The sequence below is a fragment of the Rutilus rutilus genome (genome assembly GCF_951802725.1).
Source record: "Rutilus rutilus genome assembly, chromosome: 16".
Classification (NCBI taxonomy): domain Eukaryota; kingdom Metazoa; phylum Chordata; class Actinopteri; order Cypriniformes; family Leuciscidae; genus Rutilus; species Rutilus rutilus.
This window is the reverse complement of record NC_140224.1, coordinates 19,647,662-19,670,188: the sequence shown is the minus strand read 5'-3', so window position 1 is coordinate 19,670,188 and position 22,527 is coordinate 19,647,662. Positions and strand designations below refer to the sequence as shown.

Here is a 22,527-nt window from a genome sequence, read left to right as displayed (position 1 = left end):
CTTACAGTCTGCACTTCAGTAGGCTAGGCCTCTATCTCAAGAAGCCATTCATTTAGCCTATGTTACTTCTACATTTTAATTCTACGCTTAATTACATAACTTATTTTATACACAACTTATACATTCAAGAACATACAGCACTGCACACACTTTATACATAAGCAGCTGCCTTTACATGGTTTTGTTAGTCAGCTGTCTGTGATTTATGTTTGCACTGTTTGTTAATTTTTGCTTGTTGTTGTCTTTATCTGCGAGAATTTCCAAGCATTTAATTGTAGCCTATGCCCTACCCTGTAAATATGACTAAAAACTTTGGCTTTTGATTATATTTTTAAGTAAAAAGATATTTGTGGTTGCATCAGTTAAACTACATTAAAGTGATGCACAACACCGCCATCTAGTGTAGCACAAGACACTTTTTAAATGAAATCTTTTAAAACATGTAATAGTTCCCAAATGTTGCATTGTACTCATTTTGAAATTAAACAATTATTACATGCTTTCCTCATATTATCAGTTGTGTATTATTTACCCAGATCTGCTGTGTGTTTGACCCGGAAGGTTTTGTATCTTGTTTTTGAGGCTGGCTTCACATGTAGTGCGCGTCATCATAGTCGGCAGGGCGTATGGTGATTTTACTCAATGAAATGCACAGGTGAGCAGGCTACGGGTATTTTCGGTGGAATAGTTATCACACATCCAGAAATGAAAATAACTTATTTCCTCATTAACTTTCTCTTCACTTCTTTGAGCGTTATGGTTGGTTTGTCATTATCTAAACTCGCCAGGCCAACGATACCGGCGATAGCGCATTACTTTGGAACAAAAGGCAGGTACGAGGAAGTGAATCCACATCTATTAGATGACATTTTATTTGTAAACAGATCGCTGCTGGTTCCCCCCTCTCCAGATTGCCGTGCCATTCATATGGTGTCGGTGATACGTCATGGGACACGCTATCCAACCACAAAAAATGTGAAAAAGATTGCGCGACTGTTTGATCTGGTCGTGTCTGACGCGTCGGGTTCAGCGTCTTGGCTTAATAAAATGAAAACATGGAAGATGTGGTACACTGAAGACATGGACGGCAGACTGGTGGATAAAGGGCGAGATGACCACAGGCATTTGGCGATGAGACTGGCACAGTCATTCCCCACCTTGATTTCTGAGGATCTCCTCCGCGCAAACCGCATTGAGTTCATCACCAGCTCCAAGCACCGCTGTATTGATAGTGTTAAAGCTTTCCAAGAGGGTCTGCACAGACTCTGGGATGTTCAGGGTAGGCTTAATGTCCCTTCTTAACTACGTTAGCTGTTTTTTTTTAGGCCAAACAACTGGCATTTAAAGACACTGAAACACATCCTCAGCACATCTGCCATAAAGTGTAAGTTGTTATCTGTATGTAAATAACTCTCCACCAGCTGTGGTTGATGATCCTGCAAGCTTTACTGTTGAAGTAGTGGTCCTTGGTCATTCAACTGTTATTCAACTAACCATACTTCTTGTTTTATAGATATGGATTACAAACACTATGTGGATGATTCACTCATGAGATTCTTTGATCATTGTGAGAGATTTGTTGAAGGTGTTGAGAACAATAAAACAGCTTTGAAGGAGGTAGAACGCTTTAAATCTTCGGCAGAAATGGATGCAGTACGGATGAAAATATCCAACCGCCTTCAGATTCCATACAATCAAATCACCCCAGGTAATTTTGCTTTTTAAATTACGGTGTACAGTTTTATCTCACTGTTCACTGAAGTTGCTTAATGTTAATCTGTAGACTAAAATACTCAATAACGAAGATCCTTCCTGATATTGATTTAAATTTTCTTCCAAGATATGGCAGAGGCAGTTTTCTTTTTGTGCTCATATGAGTTTGCCATCAAGTCGGAGAACTCTCCATGGTGCGATCTGCTGGATGAGTCTGATGCTCAAGTATGTATGTTGGTTGGAAATTGAAAACTTTCATTTCAGTGGATTTAATGAATGTTATTAGGATTCATAGTGTAATTCCATGTCAGCTGTGGTGTTTGTGGGGTCGTAGAATGTCTAGTAATTGCGTACTGTAATCAGTGCCCTGATTCACTATTTCACAACTGGATTTACCTTGGCGACCAAATGCTTGTTTCTCTTTTTCAGTAACATGTTTTTGGCCTCTTGTTAGGTCCTGGAGTATAAAAGTGACCTGAAACAGTACTGGAAGAGGGGATACGGACATGACATCAACCGTAAATCCAGCTGCCCTCTCTTTCATGATATTTTCAAGCGTCTTGATAAGGCTGCTAATGACTACAGGTAAGGAGATTAAGATGTGGACCCGTTCTCAGTCAGTTATGGTGTATTTACTCCATTAAACATGCTAAAGATGTTTATGTGTTCACTTGTGTCTCCTGTAATCTGACAGATTTGGAGAGGTAAAAAAGACTGCCACTATCCAGGTTGGTCATGGTGAGACCCTGCTGCCTCTGCTGTCTCTGTTGGCCTTTTTCAAGGATGAAAACCCTCTAACTGCAGAGAATTTTTCTTCGCAGCACAATCGCATGTTCCGCTCCGGGCAGATTGTACCTTATGCTGCGAACTTAGTCTTTGTCCTGTATGAATGCAGTGATGGATTTAGAGTACAGTTGTTTCTCAATGAGAAGCCCATGACTTTTCCCAGCATGAATCATTCGGCTCCACTGTATGAAACAGTCAGAAAGCATTACTCAAAGCTCCTTCATGGCTGTGATTTTAATAAGGAATGTGATGTGCCTCAATCAAATCTCAGGAACACTGAATTGTGAGTCAGGTTATTAAATAGTGGATTACAGGGATCAATTACTGTGCACTTGCAATGACTGTATCTTCACTTTTGATTCTATTATTATTTTCATACTGTGGTTGGAAATCCAAATATTGTTTTATTTATTATACATGCTACCAAATTACCAAGGGGTGTACATTTGTGCTTTAAGAATGATTTCTGTGTTCTTTCTTGTTTTATTTGCCAAAGTACTAAAGAAATGCAGTGCCAAATCATTTGTAATTTTGTAATTTGTTTTATTTTAATAAAACGGTTAGGTTTTTATAAAAGTCATTCCGGCTATCAGGTTAGATCAAATATTGAAAATGGGTTGCGAAAATAAAAGGATTCTGAAATTGGATTCCATCACATAATCCAGTCTTGGTTTTGATCTGGATCAAACCTTCAATATGTGTCGTTTACAACTTTTTATTAATATCAGGATTATCCTGATTCCAGGGTCCAGTTGTTCAGAAAGTTTAATCCGGATCAGAATTATCCCATTTATTGCTATCCAGGATCAGGTAATCCATTTTACTTTTGTCGCGGTTTTTAAAAGCTCACAATGAGCAACAAAAACAAACAAATATACATGGGAATAAGGGATGCAATTAACGGAAACTACTTTTGACTGGTTCAACTCTGATCGGTTTTGAACAACGCATACTGATTGTTGGATCCAAGCCAAAAAAACAAGATTAGATTTTGTGATCTAATCTGATTTCAGAATCCTTTGAGCTCATTTTCAAGATTTGATCCAATCCGATAAACGAAATCTGATCAGATTTCTTTTGAACAACTGGGCCCAGCAGAAGGGTGGATTTCAGGACCAAAAGAAATAAAAACTTTTTAAAAAACATTTCTGTTTTGCACATGATTTGTTTAACCAGTACAATGACTTTGTCTGACCAGCAAAAAGACAACAACCAAACTGCTTCACAACATCCCACAAAACCTTGAAATTGTGATATTCCCTCTAGTCTCTTATTCATCAAGACAAACATTCCACATGAAATGAAACAAAATAAAACAATTGTGTTGTTTTTCTTCATTTTATATGGTTGCTCTCTTGAAGCTACACACAGTTTGCTACTGAAACAGATCCTCCAATTCTTCAGTTATCTATAAAGCCTTTCAATACATTGAAGTAAAACGAATTATTTTGTCCTCATAAAATAAACCCTCAAACAGCTCAATGTCAAACAAAAGCAATATATTTATTTTAACTGTCAATAACTATCAAATGTTAATTATGATGACAATCATCAAATGCATGTATATTGCATGTATATTTGTTTTCTATTATTTATTTGTTGTGGGACAGGTGAGGGATCTGACTGTTTAAAACAAAAAAAATTTTTTTTAAATGGATGGGGATGTTTGTATTCTTTTTATTATGCTGTTTTCTGTCTCTTCAAATCAAAACACAGTGACCCACCACACAAACCTGTGGAGTTCATGCTGCTCCAGTGCTGCTCTCAGTAAAAAAAAGAAAGAAAAAAAAGGACAACCCAAATACTGAGACATTCTGAATTTCACTCAAATTGTTATGCTGATAATTTAATTTGTAATTAATTAAATGGTACTATATTAGTATTTAATAAAAAATATGCCAAATAGCATTTGCACTAGTCAACTCAAACTTTGTAAACACACTGAAAGGGTTTTTTCTCGAAAATAAATTTTGGTAACACTTTACAATAAGTTATTTTCATTAGTTAACATTAGTTAATGTATTACCTAACATGAATTAACAATGTTATTAATAGAAATACAGTCATTCATTGTTTGTTCATGTTCATTTACAGTGCATTAGCCTTACTAATGTTAACAAGCACAACTTTTGTTTTTAATAATGTATTAGTAAATGTTGAAGTTAACATTAATTTAGCTTAATGAATGCTGTATGTCTTGTTCATTCTTAATTCATGTTAACTAAAGTAGTTAACTAATGTATTGTTAACTAATGAAACCATATTGTAAAGTGTTACCAACATTCCTTTAAAAAATGATTCATTATATGTGGTTAATGTGGTGCATTTTTTTTTTTTTTTTTTTTTTTTATAATAATGTTTGTTATTGTTATTAAAGTTTTTCTTTTCTTTTTAGTGGGTCCATCCATGATGTGGGTTGGCTGAGATTGAGATGGAAGTTGTCAACCCCAGATCAGAGCAGCAGTAATAATTCAATACTGTTTATATCTTAATGTATCTGTGTTGTATTACTCTCTGTGTGCTGTGAGAGAGATGTTGAGTAGTAACTGAGAATCAATGTAGTCAGTGTGTGTAGTCGTGATGGTGACGTGAGCAGCGCACGCTGATGAGTGGGAGGATTTCAGGAAGAACGCTGAGTGCTACGTGTCCAGTTTATCCTGACTTCCACTAACTTCACTTTCTTGTATTCTGTGTTAGTCCCTAAACTTTGGGTCATATTTTTTAGAAAGCTCTGACCAGCGTGTTCGCGTTGTGACATCATGTCTGGGTTGAAAAAACAGAGAACGGTATGTTTGCTGAAGTTCAGCCTTTTTCTTCCTTTTGTTTCTTTCTCGCTAAACTTTTAAAAGTTGCTTCGATACGAATTACGAAATTTCTTTAAAAACATGTCGGAAGTATTTTGTATTACTAGTATTGGTTTAAAAAAAAAAAACAGTTTATTTTTTTTAGGCTTTAGGCTACATTCACACAAAGTAAGAGTTGCTCGACTGATCCGTGTAACTTCGGGAACTTGGATAAATATGGAGTGACAGTCACTAAAATAACTGTTTGCTGTCGGAAGGATATTGAAAATATTTGGTGATGTGGCAGGATGTTATGATTCAGGTTTACACTTTTCATTAACTTGTCTTGATTTGACATTGGGCTTAAATTCATTTGAATGGCTGATGTTATGTTTAGGTGTTTTTTGTTAGGGGGTCACGTTTTTTATACTTGTTTTACATGAAGTGTTTTCTGGTTCTGCAATAGCCTATAACCACACAAATTCCATGGAAGATTAATGTTATTTGTAATCAGTTCCTATGAAGCCAGATTTTGCATATCCTCAGTCAAAGGGACACTGTGTACCAATGGGAATTAACAAACCTCAGGGTTACTTGCATCAAGCTGGGATTTCCTGTGTATCCAAGGAGCCTGGGTAGAGAGAGAGAGAGAGAGAGAGAGAGATGGCTCTGATCCAACTGGCCACCTCTCCATGGTCCTGCTGCATGAATGGCCCTTTTTGTTTCTTCATTTCTCTTTCCAAAGCCACTCCCTCATCAGTCCTGAAGTTAACATTAATAATAGAAGTTAAAATTAAAGGGACCGCTTGTTCAAAAATAGACATTATTTCATAATTTGCTTACCTTCATGCTGTTCCAAACCTGTATGTCTTTCTGCTGTGGAACATATAAGAAAATATTTAGAAGAATATTGGTAACCAAATCGTTTTGGTGACCATTGACTTCTATTGTATGGACAAAAAAAAACATTGATACATTTCTCAAAATATTTTCTTTTAGGTTTGTAATGGCATGAAGGTGAGTAAATTATGACAGAATTTGTATTTTGGGTTTACTATCCCTACAAACACTTTTGCGAACCTGACCCATTGTCTCTATAGAAACACACTGTCGTTATCAGTAAAGATGGAAATGGTGCTTTAGGCTCAGATTTGCAAATTGTTCTCAATCTTACTTTTCACATCATGTATATCGTGTATATCCACTTTAGGACATGCAGAGAGCAACCAATGTTGTTTATCAGGCTCACCATGTGAGTAGAAGCAAGCGTGGCCAAGTGGTTGGGACCAGAGCTGGATTTCGTGGATGTACTGTTTGGCTGACAGGTGGGAATTTCTCCTGTGAGACTTCCAGGAGAAAATTAGATGGATTAAAAGGATAGTTCACTCAAAACAAAAATGAAAATTCATCATTAACTCCCCCTCATGTTCAGACTTGTATGACTTCCTTTCTTATATGGAACAGAGATGTTAGGTTGAATGATCTCAGTCACTATTCACATAAAATACTGCCATACAATTTTTCCATACAATAAAAGTGTATTTCTGTGAGTTGAGGGTGGGTAGCTTTAGCTTATTTCTAAAAATGTTCGCTACAGGGCTGTCTGGTGCTGGAAAGACTACGATTGGATTTGCTTTGGAGGAATATCTAGTTTCCCATGCCATTCCTTGCTATTCGCTCGACGGTGACAACATTCGACATGGCTTGAATAAGAACTTGGGCTTCACAGCCACCGACAGAGAAGAGAACATTCGACGTATTGCTGAGGTCGCCAAACTGTTTGCGGATGCCGGGCTGGTTTGCATCACTAGTTTCATTTCTCCATTTACAAAGGTTTGGTGATATTTAGTGATATCAGAGGTTCCCAAATTGTATGAATTTCTTTTATAATTTCTGCAACAGGATGCATTAAGAGGATGATTTTACGTGTGCTCACAACAGGATCGAAACGATGCCAGGAAGATTCATGAGAATGCAGGTCTGCCATTCTTTGAGGTGTTTATAAATGCCTCACTGGAGGTGTGTGAGAGCAGAGATGTCAAAGGACTTTATAAAAAGGCCCGCGCTGGAGAGATTAAAGGTATTTTGAAGATTTTTCAGGAAAATAAATCTATAAATGCATGGTTTATAGCTGTCTCGTCATATTTATCTTGAATAGAAGAGAATATTTTAACATTGAAAACATTACACAGTAAAAACTAGTTTTGGACTGAAAGGGATAGTTCACCCAAAAATGAAAACTCTATTATCATTTACAAACCTGTTGGAATTTTTTTATTCTGCTGAACACAAAAGAAGAACGTCTGTAACTGAACAGTTGATGGGCCTCATTGACTTCCATAATATATTTTTTTCTATACTATGGAAGTCAATGGGGCCCATCAAATGTTTGGTTGCCCATATTCTTCAACATAACTTTTTTTGTGTTCAGCAGAAGAATGCAATTCATACAGGTTTGGAACTACTTGAGGGTGAGTAAATGATGACCGAATTTTCTTTTTGGGTAAACTATCCCTTTATTAATTCGGAGCAATCATTTGCCAATAATGTGATTAAATTGAGAGTATCTTGAAAATGTTTCAACTACATTTTGCTTCACATAGGTTTTACAGGAATAGACTCTGACTATGAGAAACCTGAAGCCCCTGAGCTCGTGTTGAAGACTGGAGAGCTCACTGTCAATGACTGCATTCATCAGCTAGTGGATCTCTTGAAGGAACAGGTGGGTCAGTCTTTCATTTCTGGTCATTAAATAGATAATGGGCCCTATCTTGCACCCAGCGCAATTGACTTTGTACACCGACGCGTGTATTATTCCTATTCTGAACCCGACGCACAGCAGACTTCTCCCTCCACAGACGCACGTCGGTAAATTAGGGAATGAACTTGCGCTCCCGGGGGCGTTTAAGCGAAAAGAGGAGGTGTGTTCCGGCGGCAAACGTTCCCTGGTGCTATTTTGCAGTTTCAGAAAACAATTCCGCCACAGACCCGGAAAAACCTAGTCTAAAGTCAGTGGCACATTATTCTGATGCTATTTTAAGGGTGCATGCTTGGCCATAATGTAGCGTGTGCACAACGTGCATACACTTTGCTCCTCTCATCTACACAGACGCAGGCAGCAGTTCCCATTTTTGCAAACCATACAAGGACAAATATTACCACACAAGGGAAATTGTTGTGGTGCCCATGAAGATGTGAAAAAATAGGCATAAATCTAGCTTACACATTCACACCCAAATTATTATACGCCTGTTTAACTGAAGCTAATTTGGGTGGGTTTCTCCCATCCCCATACAATGTCACTTCTCTGTCTTTTACAGCCCTGACGAGAACGTCGGTCTCCTCGGCTGTGAACCGCTCCTGGCAAATCTGCCGTTATAATAGCAATCCGCCATGGAACTGCTTTTAAAGGGAATGTGAGATGACGCTTTGATTGGTTTATTTGGTGGATTTATTTCACGTTACGCCCAAACCACACCTATGAGTAATGTAGCTACTTCAGACCAACCCATTTTAGATTTGCGTCAGGCGCAAGAAGCATTTATCCCGCCGGTATAATAGCAACAGCGCCCGAGATCCGCCCACAAAGCTACTTGCATTTTGCGTTTGATACTTGCTTTTCAGATCGTTAAAATAGGGCCCAATGTGTTTTGTCAGTTGTCCCCTTCTTTGTGCCAGCTGACAGACTGTCAGTATTCTCTTGAGAGATGTTGAAACGCCACTGACCAGATGATTTGTTCTCACAGGATATTGTGCCCACTGGTGTGACAGAGGATGTGAATGAGCTCTTTGTTCCTGAAAACAAACTGGACCTGGTGCTGAGTGATGCCAATATACTCCCCACTGTAACCATCACGGAGGTAATGCAACCCTTCATGAACACACACATGCCCTACTACTGCTGTGGAAATCAACTGCCCTGCTTGTTACACCACAGGCATTTCCTCACAGTTCAGTTAACTGAGAGCTTTTCACTGTAACTTGGTGTTTGGAAACCCAAATCTACTTCATAATTTACGTTCTGCTAGAGCTACTGAAATAACTACTGTAGAAAAATATGAACTGTCGTAATTCATAGTTGTTATTTTGTGGCAAACTGTCGTTCTTGTCATGAGATAAAATGAAAGTGCTGTTTGTGTGTTTCTCGTTGGTCTTGTAGCTGGATTTGCAGTGGGTGCAGGTTCTGGCTGAGGGGTGGGCGACTCCACTGAGGGGATTCATGAGGGAGAGAGAATTCCTGCAAGTCTTGCACTTTGGAACTTTGCTTGATGGTAAATACATTTTCAAACTGATCATCACCCTCAACAATATAGTTTTATTGTGTATCTACTGTTTTCAAAGAAAAAATTTAAATTTACATATTACATTTATATATTTACAAGTGTGTGTGTGTGAATATGTAAATTTATATAGGCTAATACACACAAATACACACACATACTTACTTACACTTATTTTTAAGACATTTATAATATTAAAAAATATTTCTTTTTTAAATAAATTAGGGCTGTGCAACGATTGATCGCAATTAATCCCATCCAATTTAAAAGTTTGTTTACATAATGTGTGTGTACTGTGTATAATTATTTTGTTTATATAAATACACACATGTATATATTTAAGAAATATTTGGATGTATACTGTATATATATATATATATATATATATATATATATATATATATATATATATATATATATTTATACATATTTATACATGATTTGTATATATATATTATATATATATATATAAATAACACATTTTCTTAAATATATACATGCATGTGTGTGTATTTATATATACAAAATAATTATACAATATATTTATAATTATAATATAATTGCCTGTGTTTAAAGTTTTGAGACATAAATGCATCACAGTGCAAAATGTTTTTTAGTGACAAATATTTTTAGGCTATTGAGAATTTGGTTCAGAGAATGGTATTTAGTGTTTTAGCAATTCAGATACTTCACAATATTACTGTTTTGCTGTATTTTTGTTTAAATAAACTTCTTTCAAATACAATAAATCTTTCCGATCCCAAACTTTTGAACGGTGGTTTATTTAATATTGAATATTAATTTAATAATAATCTACATCTAATTAGTAATATTTAATAATTTACATTTACCTAGTTATTCAGATTGCATATTTAGTGAATGTAATAATATCCAACATAACATTAAATAATAATAATATTATTGTTAAAAATAAAAATAGTAATATTAATAATCTTTTATGTTTAGGTGGGATCATCAACTTGTCTGTTCCCATTGTGCTGCCCGTATCCAAGGACGACAAGGAGAGGCTGGACGGTTACACTGCTTTTGCCCTGGAGTTCAAAGGTCAAAAAGTGGCAATCATGCGCAACCCTGAGTTTTATGAGCATCGTAAGGAAGAGAGATGCGCAAGGCAGTGGGGGACAACATGCCCGCAACATCCACACATTAAGGTGAGAGGACACATCTCTGTGACATTGCTGTGACAAAGACAGTTGTATATTATACTTCCTAATACAGTCAGCCAATCAAATGACACCATTTATGCTTTGCACAGATGATAATGGAGAGTGGTGATTGGCTGGCTGGTGGAGACCTGGAGGTGTTTGAGAGACTTAGGTGGAATGACGGTCTTGACCAGTACCGTCTCACTCCACGGGAACTAAGACAGAAATTTAAAGAAATGAGAGCAGGTAAATGCGAAACATGGATCCTTCCCATAATTATTTGCTAGTGCGACAAAACCCTCTGCAATTGTGTCTTTTCCCCACAGATGCCATTTTTGCATTCCAGCTGCGTAATCCTGTGCACAACGGCCATGCGCTCCTGATGCAGGACACTAAGCGCCGTCTGCTCGAGCGAGGCTACAAGAAGCCCGTGCTGCTTCTGCACCCTCTGGGTGGCTGGACAAAAGATGACGACGTACCGCTGGACTGGCGCATGAGACAGCATGCTGCTGTGCTAGAGGAAGGAGTCCTGGATCCAGAGAACACAATTGTGGCCATTTTCCCCTCACCCATGATGTATGCTGGGCCTACAGAGGTCAGACTCTAGCTGAACATGTTACACTGAAACAAATAAGACCTTTTTTAATACAAATAATTGAAATTGTGAGTCAAGTCAGTTCTGAACAGGGCAAAAATTCTGAACGTTCCTATAGGTACAGTGGCATTGTCGGGCCAGGATGATCGCGGGGGCCAACTTTTACATTGTAGGGCGAGATCCAGCAGGTATGCCCCACCCGGAGACAAAGAAGGACCTGTATGAGCCCACACATGGTGGAAAAGTGCTGACCATGGCACCAGGCCTCACCTCTCTCGAGATTATTCCCTTCAGAGTTGCTGCATACAACAGAGTCAAGAAGGCCATGGACTTCTATGACAAGGAAAGGTGCGTACATATTTCATTTCATTTTATTATATTATATATTATGGCTGTTAATAGGTTAAATTTGCCATAATAAATATATTTATTCATCGAACCCCCGAATTAATGTAGAATTAAGATGAAGTATATTTTAAATGTTTAATGCACAGCTTTTTAACTTTAAATATATTGGTATTGAAAGCCATCATTTTTAAAATAATTTTTAAATTCTGTCTGTTCTGTTTGTCATTTTTTTTAACATTACAGAACATGATCAATCTTATAACAACTTTAATTTAACCTACAATAATATTTGGTTACACATTGTAATTATACAATTAAGTACTGACTAATATTAATTAAGAACATTAACTTACTATAGGGTTAGGATTAGGGTTAGTTGTATGTATGCATAATATATTCTGGATGTATAACATAATATACTATTATAGCAAGTACATGTAACATGTAGCAAAGACACTGTAAAATAAAATGTTACCCAGTGATCACATAAACCCATTATAAAGACTGTCGCATTTAGCTTTGTGTTTATTTAAAGTGACATCTAATAATATTCCTCTGTCATGTCGCTTGACTGCTCTCTGTTTCATTCATTTTGAACTTTATTTGTGCACTATTGTTCATCAGAATAAGTATTCAAATCATTACAGTATCAATATTTATAGACTTGATTTGTATATAAGCTGCAGCTCAAGTCAACAGCTTTTCTGTTTTTCAGACATGGTGACTTTGAGTTCATCTCAGGGACCAAAATGAGGAGCCTTGCCCGCAGCGGAGAGAACCCCCCTGATGGTTTCATGGCCCCCAAAGCGTGGAAAGTCCTAGTTGAATACTATAGTTCTCTGCAGAAGGACCAGTGAACACAAGACATACAGTCCAGTTTATAGAAAGGTGCATTATATACTACAATCCTACATTGTAGTGAGATAAATACGTTTATTAGACTCATATGTACCACATTTTTAGATAAATGCTATCTATATTTATCCCCTGCAAATTTCTTTAAAATACAGTATATTTTGTTCCTGAGATCGCCCAGTATAAAAGCATAGATGGATCAAACTACACAGCTACTGCTGTTTCAAATGTGTTATATACATAGTCTGATCAAAGTATGCCTGACAGTAATGGGACCAATATTTTGCCTACCTCAACTGGAATTTTATTCGGATAAGTGCCTGTCTTGGCAGTATTTTTACCAGTAGAGAATGTCTTGTTCTCATTGTGTACACAGGTTCTATTTTAATTCTATAACATTCTTTGTAAGAATTTAAAAACATTCAGTACTGGCAGTAGAGTATAACCACAGTATTGTCTTGCACATCCATCTCTTTGTACTTCCATGTGCCTTAATGTAAAAGTGGCATTACTGTTATATTCCCAAATGAACGAGTTACTGTAAAGAGTGATGTATGAATGTGAAAGATTTGTGCTGAATGCATAAACATGAAACTCTTGAGGAATCCAATGTGAAGGAACAAGAGCATATTTATTGACTTGCCATTTTCTTATTGGACCAACCTAAACATATTTATTGTCTTACAGGAAATGTATGGACTTGCGAGATTTACACTTTGTCATTTCTTACAATATTTGATACAATGTGCATCGGGCAGTAATTCCAATAAACGTAATTAAAAGAATACGATGGTCATCCAATTCTTATACAGTGTAAACAAAACATTTTACATATATTCTGACTTCTAAACGGATTTAAATGGACTACTGTGGATTAGGAAACCTAATAACTGAAAAATACTTGTATACAATTGTTCCTTGTATTGCCAGCATTCTAAAATGGTGCATCAATCCATAACCGTTTCTCTCCATCACTCATTCAAACCCCAGAAATAACAACAGCAGTGGCTTGTCACTTGCCCTAAATATTTGTGCAAGTATATTTAATGTTTCACAAATAAATATTTATACAACAGGCCATCCCACTCTCTTTAATCTGGGCTAAATTTAACACTTAAACATTTTATTCAATGTAAAAGGCCAACAAGTCTATGCGTTTATAATTTAAATCATTCAATCACTGGGGCAAAACAAACAGATGAGAGTTGTTAAAATTGTTACTAAACACACTTTGTTCTTACAGATCAGCTAAATTGTTACATAGCGTTGATGTAAAAAATAATTCTTGCAGGGGAAATTAGATGCCTTATGCATAACTGGAAATAGTCACTACACTGTTGCCCATCTTCATAAAGAACAAACACCACCCAAACCTATAAACACAATGGATCTCATTCTTGGAACACAAGCAGAATGAGGTTTATGTAAATCGTTCAATCTTTCATGAACTGTCCCATTGACTCAAATGTGACCATTTACTTAAGAGGTAAGGCTCATTGATTGAATGGCAAAAACAGAACATGGAAATGACAGTGCAAAAAAAAGATGATTAGAGAAAAAAGCATCCATTCCACCATTAATAAATCCTGAGTTCCCCCTTTTACAAAACATGACATATGCCATAAAAAAAGAAAAACAGACCAAATTTAGTTTCATGTTTTTTAAAACAGCAGTATCACATTCAGTCCAGTGCTACGTGCATAAACGCCTCTTGCACTCCTGCAGATTTGGACTTCTTCATCTTCTCGATTGCCCTCTGCATGTCTTCCTGCCTGATTGGGCGGATGAAGTCTTCCACTGGACTGTCATGGGATGGAAAAAAATTAATAACAGAGCACCGCAAATGCAAGTTAAGTCAGGACCACTTTGTCAAGTAAATATAATTTACTACAATTATAGCATGCAGTTAGTGTTAGCGGTATGGTTCTGTTCTGGGCAAAACTCCCACGCCTGTCCATGCAGCTATGCCTGGACAGAGCGGGGACAGCAGCAAGTCAAACCCCGCTGGGGTACAGAACAGAACCAGTTTATGCATGCATGATTACAATTCTCAATTACACGAGTTGTGGAAATACAAACACATGATAGAAAATGCTTGCAATGTAGTGAACTGTACGGAAAAACAAAATGACAGTCAGATTGATTACAGGTTCGGTTGGGTGGAGTTGGGGTTGGAGGAGGGAGTTTGATTGTGAGCAGCGATGCTATGGAGGAAATGCTGAAGGAATGGGAATTTAAATGGGCCGCTGTGATAGAGGTCGAAACTGGAGTGGTACACGTCAGGAACAGCTGGCTATCAGCTGATGCGAGCTTGGCTGACGTGGCCTGTCTGAACTTACAAGATGCTTGATTTTCATACAGTTTCAAATGTCAAGTCAAGTCATCTTCATTTATATAGCGCTTTTAACAATGTAGATTGTTTCGATATACAGGGATAAATGTAAACTATTGACTCTAGACATTATGTAAAGGTGACAAGCCTCAAACTTAAGATAAAAAAAAAGAGCCTGTTGTGTTCTGTGCTATTTTGGAGTCTGAGGTACACTGTACATGTAGCGTCCGTCTACGTTAATCCGGATACGTTTGAAAACGGTGTTTCCATTTCAAAATGAAATGAAACGCTCCCCGTCCACACTAGCGTTTTCCAAAAGTTGCTCATCCACACTGAAACGACTGAAAGCACTTGAATCACCTTACTGCGCATGGGTAAAACGTAATAAAAGCTCACAAGATGATACAGAGAGAGCTGACAGTTCTCATGCTATTCTTCTGGCACGATTATTTAATTAGCAAAATATCCCACCACTCACTGATGCATCCAGGTCACACTCAAAATCACCATTCCATGTTTGGTCTAAAACGCATGTTCAACATCGTTCATGTTTTGCCACAGGAAAGCAATTGCGAGTACATTTTCTGTCATCTTTGCAGGAATGTAATTTGTCGATTATACAAAGGAACATTTATATTCTTTAGCAACACTATGAAAGTGAATAGCAGGCACAACCATAGATATCTATGGGTACAATATGCATTCACATGAGTAAACATATGACACTGTTTTCAAATACCTTCGTTATCCCATTCCACACTACAACACTTCACATTTATCCACTTGGGCGAGCATTTTGAAAAAGCTTAGTTTTTGTTGACAAAAACGCCGTCTCAGTGTGGACGGATGGCCAAAACAGAGAGAAAAAAATGCGTTTTCAAAAGAAAATGTATTAATGTGGACAAGGCCTGAAGTGTTTACCTTTCTTGGTGCACAAAGTCCCGCACACAAAGCAGAGCAGCATCTCGGCACATCTCTCTGAGGTCACTTCCTGAGAAGCCGTCAGTCTTTTTTGCAATTTCACCAAAGTCCACGGCAGACTCCACCTTCAGAAAATGAGAAAATGTTCTTTCAGCATTTGCAACTTTCAATAGCAACAACAGTCCAATTCATAAATACTTACATTTTCATTCTCCAGGATCAGTTTCAATATGTCTTTCCTCTGCTTTATATTCTAAATACATACAAATGACAAATGATCATTTATAAGAATCACTACAGAGTTTAATGATTCAACAGTAAAACTGGACATTTCATTTAAACCATCAAACATATTTTGAGCTAAAATCAGTGAACTTACAGGCTGATTGATGTGGAATCTTGTAGGCATCCTTCGGAGTATAGCAGAATCAAGATCTTGTGGCCGATTGGTGGCTCCCATTATTATGACCTTTGTGAAACACAATCACAACACATCAGATAGAAAAGGAACCTGACTTGGATCTTGAGTCACTGATCAAACCAGTAAACCTCACAAAGATGCGGAATTGTACCTGGCAGTTGTAGTCAGTTTCCAGCCCGTCCCATAAGCTCATGAACTGAGCCTTCATCATGGCAGTGGCCTCATGATCGGAACTTGAGCGATTCCTCAAGAAGGAATCTAAGACAATATAAGTTCATTTAAAAAATGACAAGTATACAGAATCTTCCACTTATTGCCATATTATGTGATTGTAAAGGAGCAACAGGAACCAACCAAGTTAGGTTCAAAAGTAGACTTCTAGTGATTCATAAATGTGCCATTAAGCTAAAGAGATCTAGCTTTAAAAGCATAGCTTAAATTGATAACTACTGGGATGTCAATATTAGGGGTGGATAAAGCATAAAAATCAACATTTACCAATCTCATCGATGAAGATAACAGAGGGCTGCAGCTTGATGGCCAGAGAAAACACGGCTGCGGCTAGTTTCTGGGACTCTCCGTACCATTTGTCAGTGAGAGTGGAAGGCTGCAGGTTGATGAAGCGGAATCCAGCTTCTTTGGCGGTAGCTTTGGCTATAAGAGTTTTCCCACAGCCTGGAGGCCCATACAGCAACACACCTGAGAAGATGACAGGCAAACCACCTCAGAATAAAGTGTGGAGTTGAGCTTAAAAGCACTTTATAGAAACATTTTCATCCTAGTGCCTGCCTTTGGGAGGTTGAAGAAGTCTGGATCCTTCAAACAGATGTCTCTTCTGGATCGGAAGTATAACAGTGTCTTTCAGTTCAGTTATGACTTCATCCAGACCTGCAATGTCATGCCATGTAATCTGTGGACACACATGATTTGTGTAACAATGTAACATGTGTTACAATGACTTGTGTAACTTGCATTCTCTTAAAGGGGTCATATAATGGTACATGCACTTTTACAAGTTGATTGTACTGAAATGTGTGTTGGCAGTGCCTGTACATCATACATCATACAAACGAGGGTCAGTATAAAGCTGGTTTTGCTAAGAAGCTGCTACTGAAAAAAGGATCGGTACCAACTATTCGTGTTCCTGCTGCACCTCCAGAAGAAGAAGTGAGTGTAACGTTTTATTAACCTTTATATTAATATTTATATTTATCTTTGCAAATCGCTTGCTGCACGCTTCACGATGAATGCGGCTGTTTACACTCAGGGTACATTACGGCATGTTTTCTATGTACAAAGTTCTCAATATAATTCATTATCCCACGGTTATAATGAACAACGCGTTATGGTTATTGTGTTAGAAACGGTGTACCCACAGAACAGAGGAGCGGGGTGAGCAAAGCTCATTATCATTTAAAGACACATGCACTTAAACGGCGTGCTGAAAACAGAGCTGTTTTTGACCAGGTAAAATGAGTGTTTTCTTACAATACTAATGAGAATTTTTAATTAAAGGGGTCATATAATGCCATTTTTGTACAAGCTAATATGATTCTTTAGGGTCTAAATTAAAAGTTTGTAATATACTTTAATTAAAAATTCTCATTAGTATTGTAAGAAAACACTAATTTTACCTGGTCAAAAACAGCTCTGTTTTCAGCACGCCGTTTCAGTGCATGTGTCTTTAAATGATAATGAGCTTTGCTCACCCCGCCCCTCTGTTCTGTGGGTACACCAGAGCCCGTCTACGGAGAGCCTGTCCACTCCCTATTAAGCCCTATTGTACCGAATTTTGGTTGTAGTACCACCAGAGTTCCACTGGGGGCGCTCGCCATGAGTGCAAAATGAATGGGAGTCAATAGGGCTAGACGGCTAAATTAGTCTCTTTCACCCGATTGCCGTTGAGAAATCTCAGATGTGATTGTAGATTTTGCAAGTTCAACATGGGTTTTAGGGCGAAAGTTGAATGAATGAGTACTTATGTCGTTTTGATTTCTTACAGGTTGAGTTGTTGTTGCCCATAACACGCTAGCATTCTGCTAATGACGTCAGCATTCTGACGTCATTGACATTTTGAAAGACTTTTTTAAAGCAAATAAGTGACTCTAAAAAATCTAACACCCAGCAATGTGTAATTTCTTTGCATCTCCTTTCGAATACAACATTCAAATTACTAGACAAAAAATTATATCCTGAGAAAAGTGGATTTTGAGGGGTATACCGCCATTGACCTCCATTCATTCTGCACTCGTCCTGTGAGCGCCCTCATATGGAATCAGAGTGGAACTGCAACCAGTTCAGAAGCCGGAAGTGTAGTGAGAGTGAAACTTCTCGCCATATTAGACATTCTCTGGGTACACCGTATTAGACATTCTCTGACCGTATCTAACACAATAACCACGTTTTATTCGTTATAAACGTGGGATTATGAATCATATTGAGAACGTCGTACATAGAAAACATGCCGTAATGTACACTGAGTGTAAACCTTAGACGCATTCATCGTGAAGCCTGCAGCAAGGTTTGCAAATTTCGCAAAGATTAATATAAATACTAATATAAAGGTTAATAAAACATTACACTCACATCTTCTGGAGGTTCAGCAGGAACAAGTTGGTACCGATCCGTTTTTTCTCGTTTGTGAAGCTGTCTGGTGTGAAATGATTCGCGCAAACATGAAAGCACAGACGATCGTGGGGAATCCCCGTGAGGGAATCCCCGCGTCAATCCTTTGGGCATATCGCTTCAAAAACAAAACTCAGCCACTGCTTCTTCAACGGCTCGGATTTAGGAACATCCAAATGACTGCTGTGTTCCTTATTACATCTAAGAACAGAACACCACAATCGCTTAGACGCCATTCTACTCCAGCATATCAACAATGGCGGACTACTATGACGACGGCTGTCACAGCTTGCTCAGGGCGGGTCTTGTGTTGAAACACGGCTGTCAATCACAATAGCGGGAGGGGCGTACGATCTTATGACGTCACAATATCGAACGGCTTGATTTCAGAGATGGTCAAACATATAAGGAGATTAAAACAAAACCACTGGATGGATTTTTATCATGATAGGATGGTTGTGTACAGGCACTGCCAACAGACATTTCAGTGCAATCAACTTGTAAAAGTGCATGTACCATTATATGACCCCTTTAAAGTATATTACAAACTTTTAATTTAGACCCCAAAGAATCATATTAGCTTGTACAAAAATGGCATTATATGACCCCTTTAACAAAACAAAAGTAGACTGTTTCAGAGACAATTAACTACTGGTAAATAAAGTCAGATGGTGACATCATTCCTCACCTGCATAGTCAACGGATCCACAAGATGAGCTGCAATACTCATCTCATATTCAGAAAGCTTCACATTCTGCACTCCAATCTGCCGCATGAGTTTCTCTGCCTGTGAGGGGGCGACAAAACTTCACATTATTAAACTCCAGCCTTTGGTGATGCTAAGGATTGTCAAAAGTTATAAACCAGCACTTAAGTTATACTCAAAACTTGGACCCGCATCTAAACAGCTACATTGCTTTTCTATGTCTGGAAATCACACAAATTTATATTTCCCTGAAATTAAACTGCATACCTGTTTTTGTGCCTCAACTTTCTGTTTTCTTGTTGGATCAATAGCATCAACCATCCACTTTATTGTAAAATAAGTGACGGCACCAAATATTGTGAGGCGGAAGAGTAAACCTATGACCTCATTCCGGCCCAAAGGGCGAGTAATATTGTCTGTTGGAATCTCTTTTAATACCATCTTCTCACATTTACCTGCAAAAGAAAAACAATACAAATAGTATAATTAAAAATCTAGGGGGTTCTACAAAAAAAATCATCTAGAATAAATGAAGCTGTTCAGATGAAAATATGGGCCTGTCCCAATACTCAAAAGGCTAAAAATATCCCATCATGCATCACTTTAAGGAACTCGTGTGGCCTGAAATCGTGAGATGTCAAGACTTTTTAGTGTAAGTTAAATTAAATAGATATTACATATAATTTGGCTGTAAAGCACAGTGTATACATTGTATAAACGGCTATTTCTAACTCAATTAGAAACACCTCAATTAATTGTATCTTCTGTTACATAGGGACTTCTAAACAAGACATTTTAAAGTGCAAAGTATAGAAAATCTAAATGTGTAAATAAAGCACTGTAAAAACGCTACTTGCATCTTTACAACACTAAGACGTAGTGTTGTCCCATCGGGAAATCAAAAAAGTTATACACCCACTTGGGGTCTTCACGCCCACTCAAACACTTGGGCCAAATACAGGAAACACATCATTTACGTAGACAAGAGGCCAAGTGCAAAGACAGCAAGTGTGGTTATTATTAGGACAGGCCCTGTGTGATGGCAGAGGCAAAAATCTCATCTCCGTGCTCAAAACATTCAATAAAGTGTTCACTTTGGCACGCTTTTGCGCTTAATTACCGCTTCACTGTTAAAAAAAAAAAGCAGCACGTTTTGAAATGGCACGTTCTGTCCGGAGCAAGTATTAAATGAGCATAGATACACAGTACAGACGCATCCTATACTCGAAGTAGGCACATTTCTGTCAAATCTCACTTGTTATAATAATCAGATGATGTGTCAGCGCAGTTTACTTTCATTTTCACTGAAGAGCTGATGTTACAGAAATGAGGTTCTGATGACCTTCCTGCATCTCAAACAGATCACTTACCAGAAGCGTCTTTACTATTGGGTCTTAGAAATATTGTTTAAAAATATAGCTTCCTTTTAATAAAATGATTCATTCACTTCCAGAAATCAGACTTTTTTCCCCTTTTCTACCACATTTTAGGCTATTTTTCCTCCACCTTCCTCTTCTTCGTCGTCTTCCTCTTCTTCTTATAAGTTTTAATGGCGTTTGGCAAAGCGGCTTAGGTACATTACCGCCACCAACTGGATAGGAGTCTGGAGCGCCGTTATTGCCTGGTTATTACCAAGTCACCATGACATCAAAATGGACAATTCTTGTCTTTTTTTTTTTTTTTTTTTATGGAATATTGCAGTGTCTATTATAAATGGTTTATCTGTGCCTTTGTAATCTTTAATCAAAATAACTTGTTGAGGTGGATGAGGTGGAAAGCACAGGATTGTGGGATATCAAAGGCAGCGAAAGATACATTTATGCTGCCTTCAAAAATCGATCAGATAAAGGAATATAACCTTGCAATGCATCTTACGAAGGCAGCATTTTTAAGCTTTTGGATGCAGCTATTGTGCCAGAGCTGGCGAGGGACTGATATAGCTGAATGAGTGTTGGCAGATTGAAAATGAAAACTGAACGGCCACGTTTCAATTAGTCGGTTTCTCTTTTATGTTGAAACTAATTTTGTCATGTTTGAAAAGATGGAGGTCGGAGAAGGTTTTATTGTTTTGTTGAGCCAACTTAATACATTTAAGTTCCTTTGTCATGATAACAAGACATGTTTTTAGCATACTAATATGCACTATTGCTGGTTTTGAGGCACTGCTGTGGCACAGGAACTTAAATTGATTAAGTTGGCTTGACAAAACATAATGTGTTTTAATGAACTTGTTTTATTCATATTGTAAAACCAGGGGTGTCCAAACTCGCTCCTGGAGAGTTTAGCTTCAACCAGAGCCATATAGAGAGAGAGAGTTACGTCAACTGAAATAAAAAATGCTTGATCGTCATGTGATTCACGTAGCCTTCAGCCTTCCAGGAAAGTGCTTTGGTGGACAATTCAAACTGATAGAGTTGATAGTGACAGAGTGACAGAACTGTGATTTTAACATATTAAAACATATTACATATAACATATTAATAAATTAACATATTTAACATATTGTCTTAAAAGGATAGTTCACCCAAAAATGAAAATTAGCCCATGATTTAATACTCACCCTCATGAGTCAGGTATATGACATTCTCCTTTCAGACGAATACATTCGGAGTTATATTAAAAAATGTCTTGGCTCTTCCAAGCTTTATAATGGCAGTGAATGGCCGTTTCTGTTTTGATGAAGTCCATAAAAGTGCATCTATCCATCATCAAAGTTCTCCACACGGCTCTGGGGGGTTAATAAAGGCCTTCTGAAGTGAGGTGATGCGTTTGTGTAAGGTTGTGAAAAAATATCCATATTTAAATAAAGTAAAATAACTAGCTTCCGACCAAACAAACATACGGATTCCACTTAAGTGTAAAGCACAACTTATGCGAGTAATGTGACGTACTGCTGATATTTATGCTACGCCATGACACACTACGCTACTTCCGACGTCACAAGTTGCGCAAGTTACGCTTTTGGTGTAAGTGGAATCCATATGTTTGTTTGGCCG

At 37.7% G+C, this 22,527-nt stretch overlaps 3 protein-coding genes across 3 annotated transcripts; 2 read left to right on the top strand and 1 right to left on the bottom strand.

Moving 5' to 3' along the window:
* The first annotated feature begins 584 nt into the window (after positions 1–584).
* On the top strand, positions 585–3,063 carry minpp1b (multiple inositol-polyphosphate phosphatase 1b). The gene is made up of 5 exons (XM_084434891.1): positions 585–1,279; positions 1,514–1,708; positions 1,841–1,938; positions 2,168–2,298; positions 2,408–3,063. The coding sequence occupies exons 1-5, from the start codon at positions 643–645 to the stop codon at positions 2,784–2,786; spliced, it is 1,440 nt and encodes a 479-aa protein (XP_084291017.1). The 5' UTR covers positions 585–642; the 3' UTR covers positions 2,787–3,063.
* Positions 3,064–5,036: 1,973 nt separating this feature from the next.
* Positions 5,037–13,311, top strand: papss2b (3'-phosphoadenosine 5'-phosphosulfate synthase 2b). Its single transcript, XM_084434684.1, has 12 exons — positions 5,037–5,285; positions 6,493–6,607; positions 6,880–7,115; positions 7,224–7,362; positions 7,886–8,004; positions 9,029–9,142; positions 9,442–9,553; positions 10,529–10,734; positions 10,839–10,974; positions 11,055–11,323; positions 11,442–11,671; positions 12,387–13,311. Exons 1-12 carry the CDS (start codon positions 5,259–5,261, stop codon positions 12,526–12,528), a joined length of 1,845 nt encoding a protein of 614 aa, XP_084290810.1. The 5' UTR covers positions 5,037–5,258; the 3' UTR covers positions 12,529–13,311.
* atad1b (ATPase family AAA domain containing 1b) lies at positions 13,139–21,129 on the bottom strand. The gene is made up of 10 exons (XM_084434685.1): positions 20,902–21,129; positions 19,799–19,986; positions 19,514–19,612; positions 16,990–17,110; positions 16,699–16,899; positions 16,352–16,458; positions 16,159–16,248; positions 15,982–16,032; positions 15,780–15,904; positions 13,139–14,328 (listed from the first exon to the last, which is right to left on the bottom strand). The coding sequence occupies exons 2-10, from the start codon at positions 19,970–19,972 to the stop codon at positions 14,208–14,210; spliced, it is 1,089 nt and encodes a 362-aa protein (XP_084290811.1). The 5' UTR covers positions 19,973–19,986; positions 20,902–21,129; the 3' UTR covers positions 13,139–14,207.
* Positions 21,130–22,527: the final 1,398 nt, after the last annotated feature.

What these genes read in the sequence shown, in the direction of transcription:
- minpp1b (XM_084434891.1), top strand. Translation starts at nt 643, where the DNA reads ATGAAATGCACAGGTGAGCAGGCTACGGGTATTTTCGGTGGAATAGTT. An exon ending in TGGATGAGTCTGATGCTCAA is followed by an intron (nt 1,939 to 2,167) that starts GTATGTATGTTG and finishes GCCTCTTGTTAG; the next exon opens with GTCCTGGAGTATAAAAGTGA. An exon ending in AAGGCTGCTAATGACTACAG is followed by an intron (nt 2,299 to 2,407) that starts GTAAGGAGATTA and finishes GTAATCTGACAG; the next exon opens with ATTTGGAGAGGTAAAAAAGA.
- papss2b (XM_084434684.1), top strand. Translation starts at nt 5,259, where the DNA reads ATGTCTGGGTTGAAAAAACAGAGAACG. An exon ending in TCATTTCTCCATTTACAAAG is followed by an intron (nt 7,116 to 7,223) that starts GTTTGGTGATAT and finishes TGCTCACAACAG; the next exon opens with GATCGAAACGATGCCAGGAA. An exon ending in TGGATCTCTTGAAGGAACAG is followed by an intron (nt 8,005 to 9,028) that starts GTGGGTCAGTCT and finishes TTGTTCTCACAG; the next exon opens with GATATTGTGCCCACTGGTGT.
- atad1b (XM_084434685.1), bottom strand. Translation starts at nt 19,972, where the DNA reads ATGGTATTAAAAGAGATTCCAACAGACAATATTACTCGCCCTTTGGGC. An exon ending in AAGTTGAGGCACAAAAACAG is followed by an intron (nt 19,613 to 19,798) that starts GTATGCAGTTTA and finishes GCCCCCTCACAG; the next exon opens with GCAGAGAAACTCATGCGGCA. An exon ending in GATTCCACATCAATCAGCCT is followed by an intron (nt 16,033 to 16,158) that starts GTAAGTTCACTG and finishes GTATGTATTTAG; the next exon opens with AATATAAAGCAGAGGAAAGA.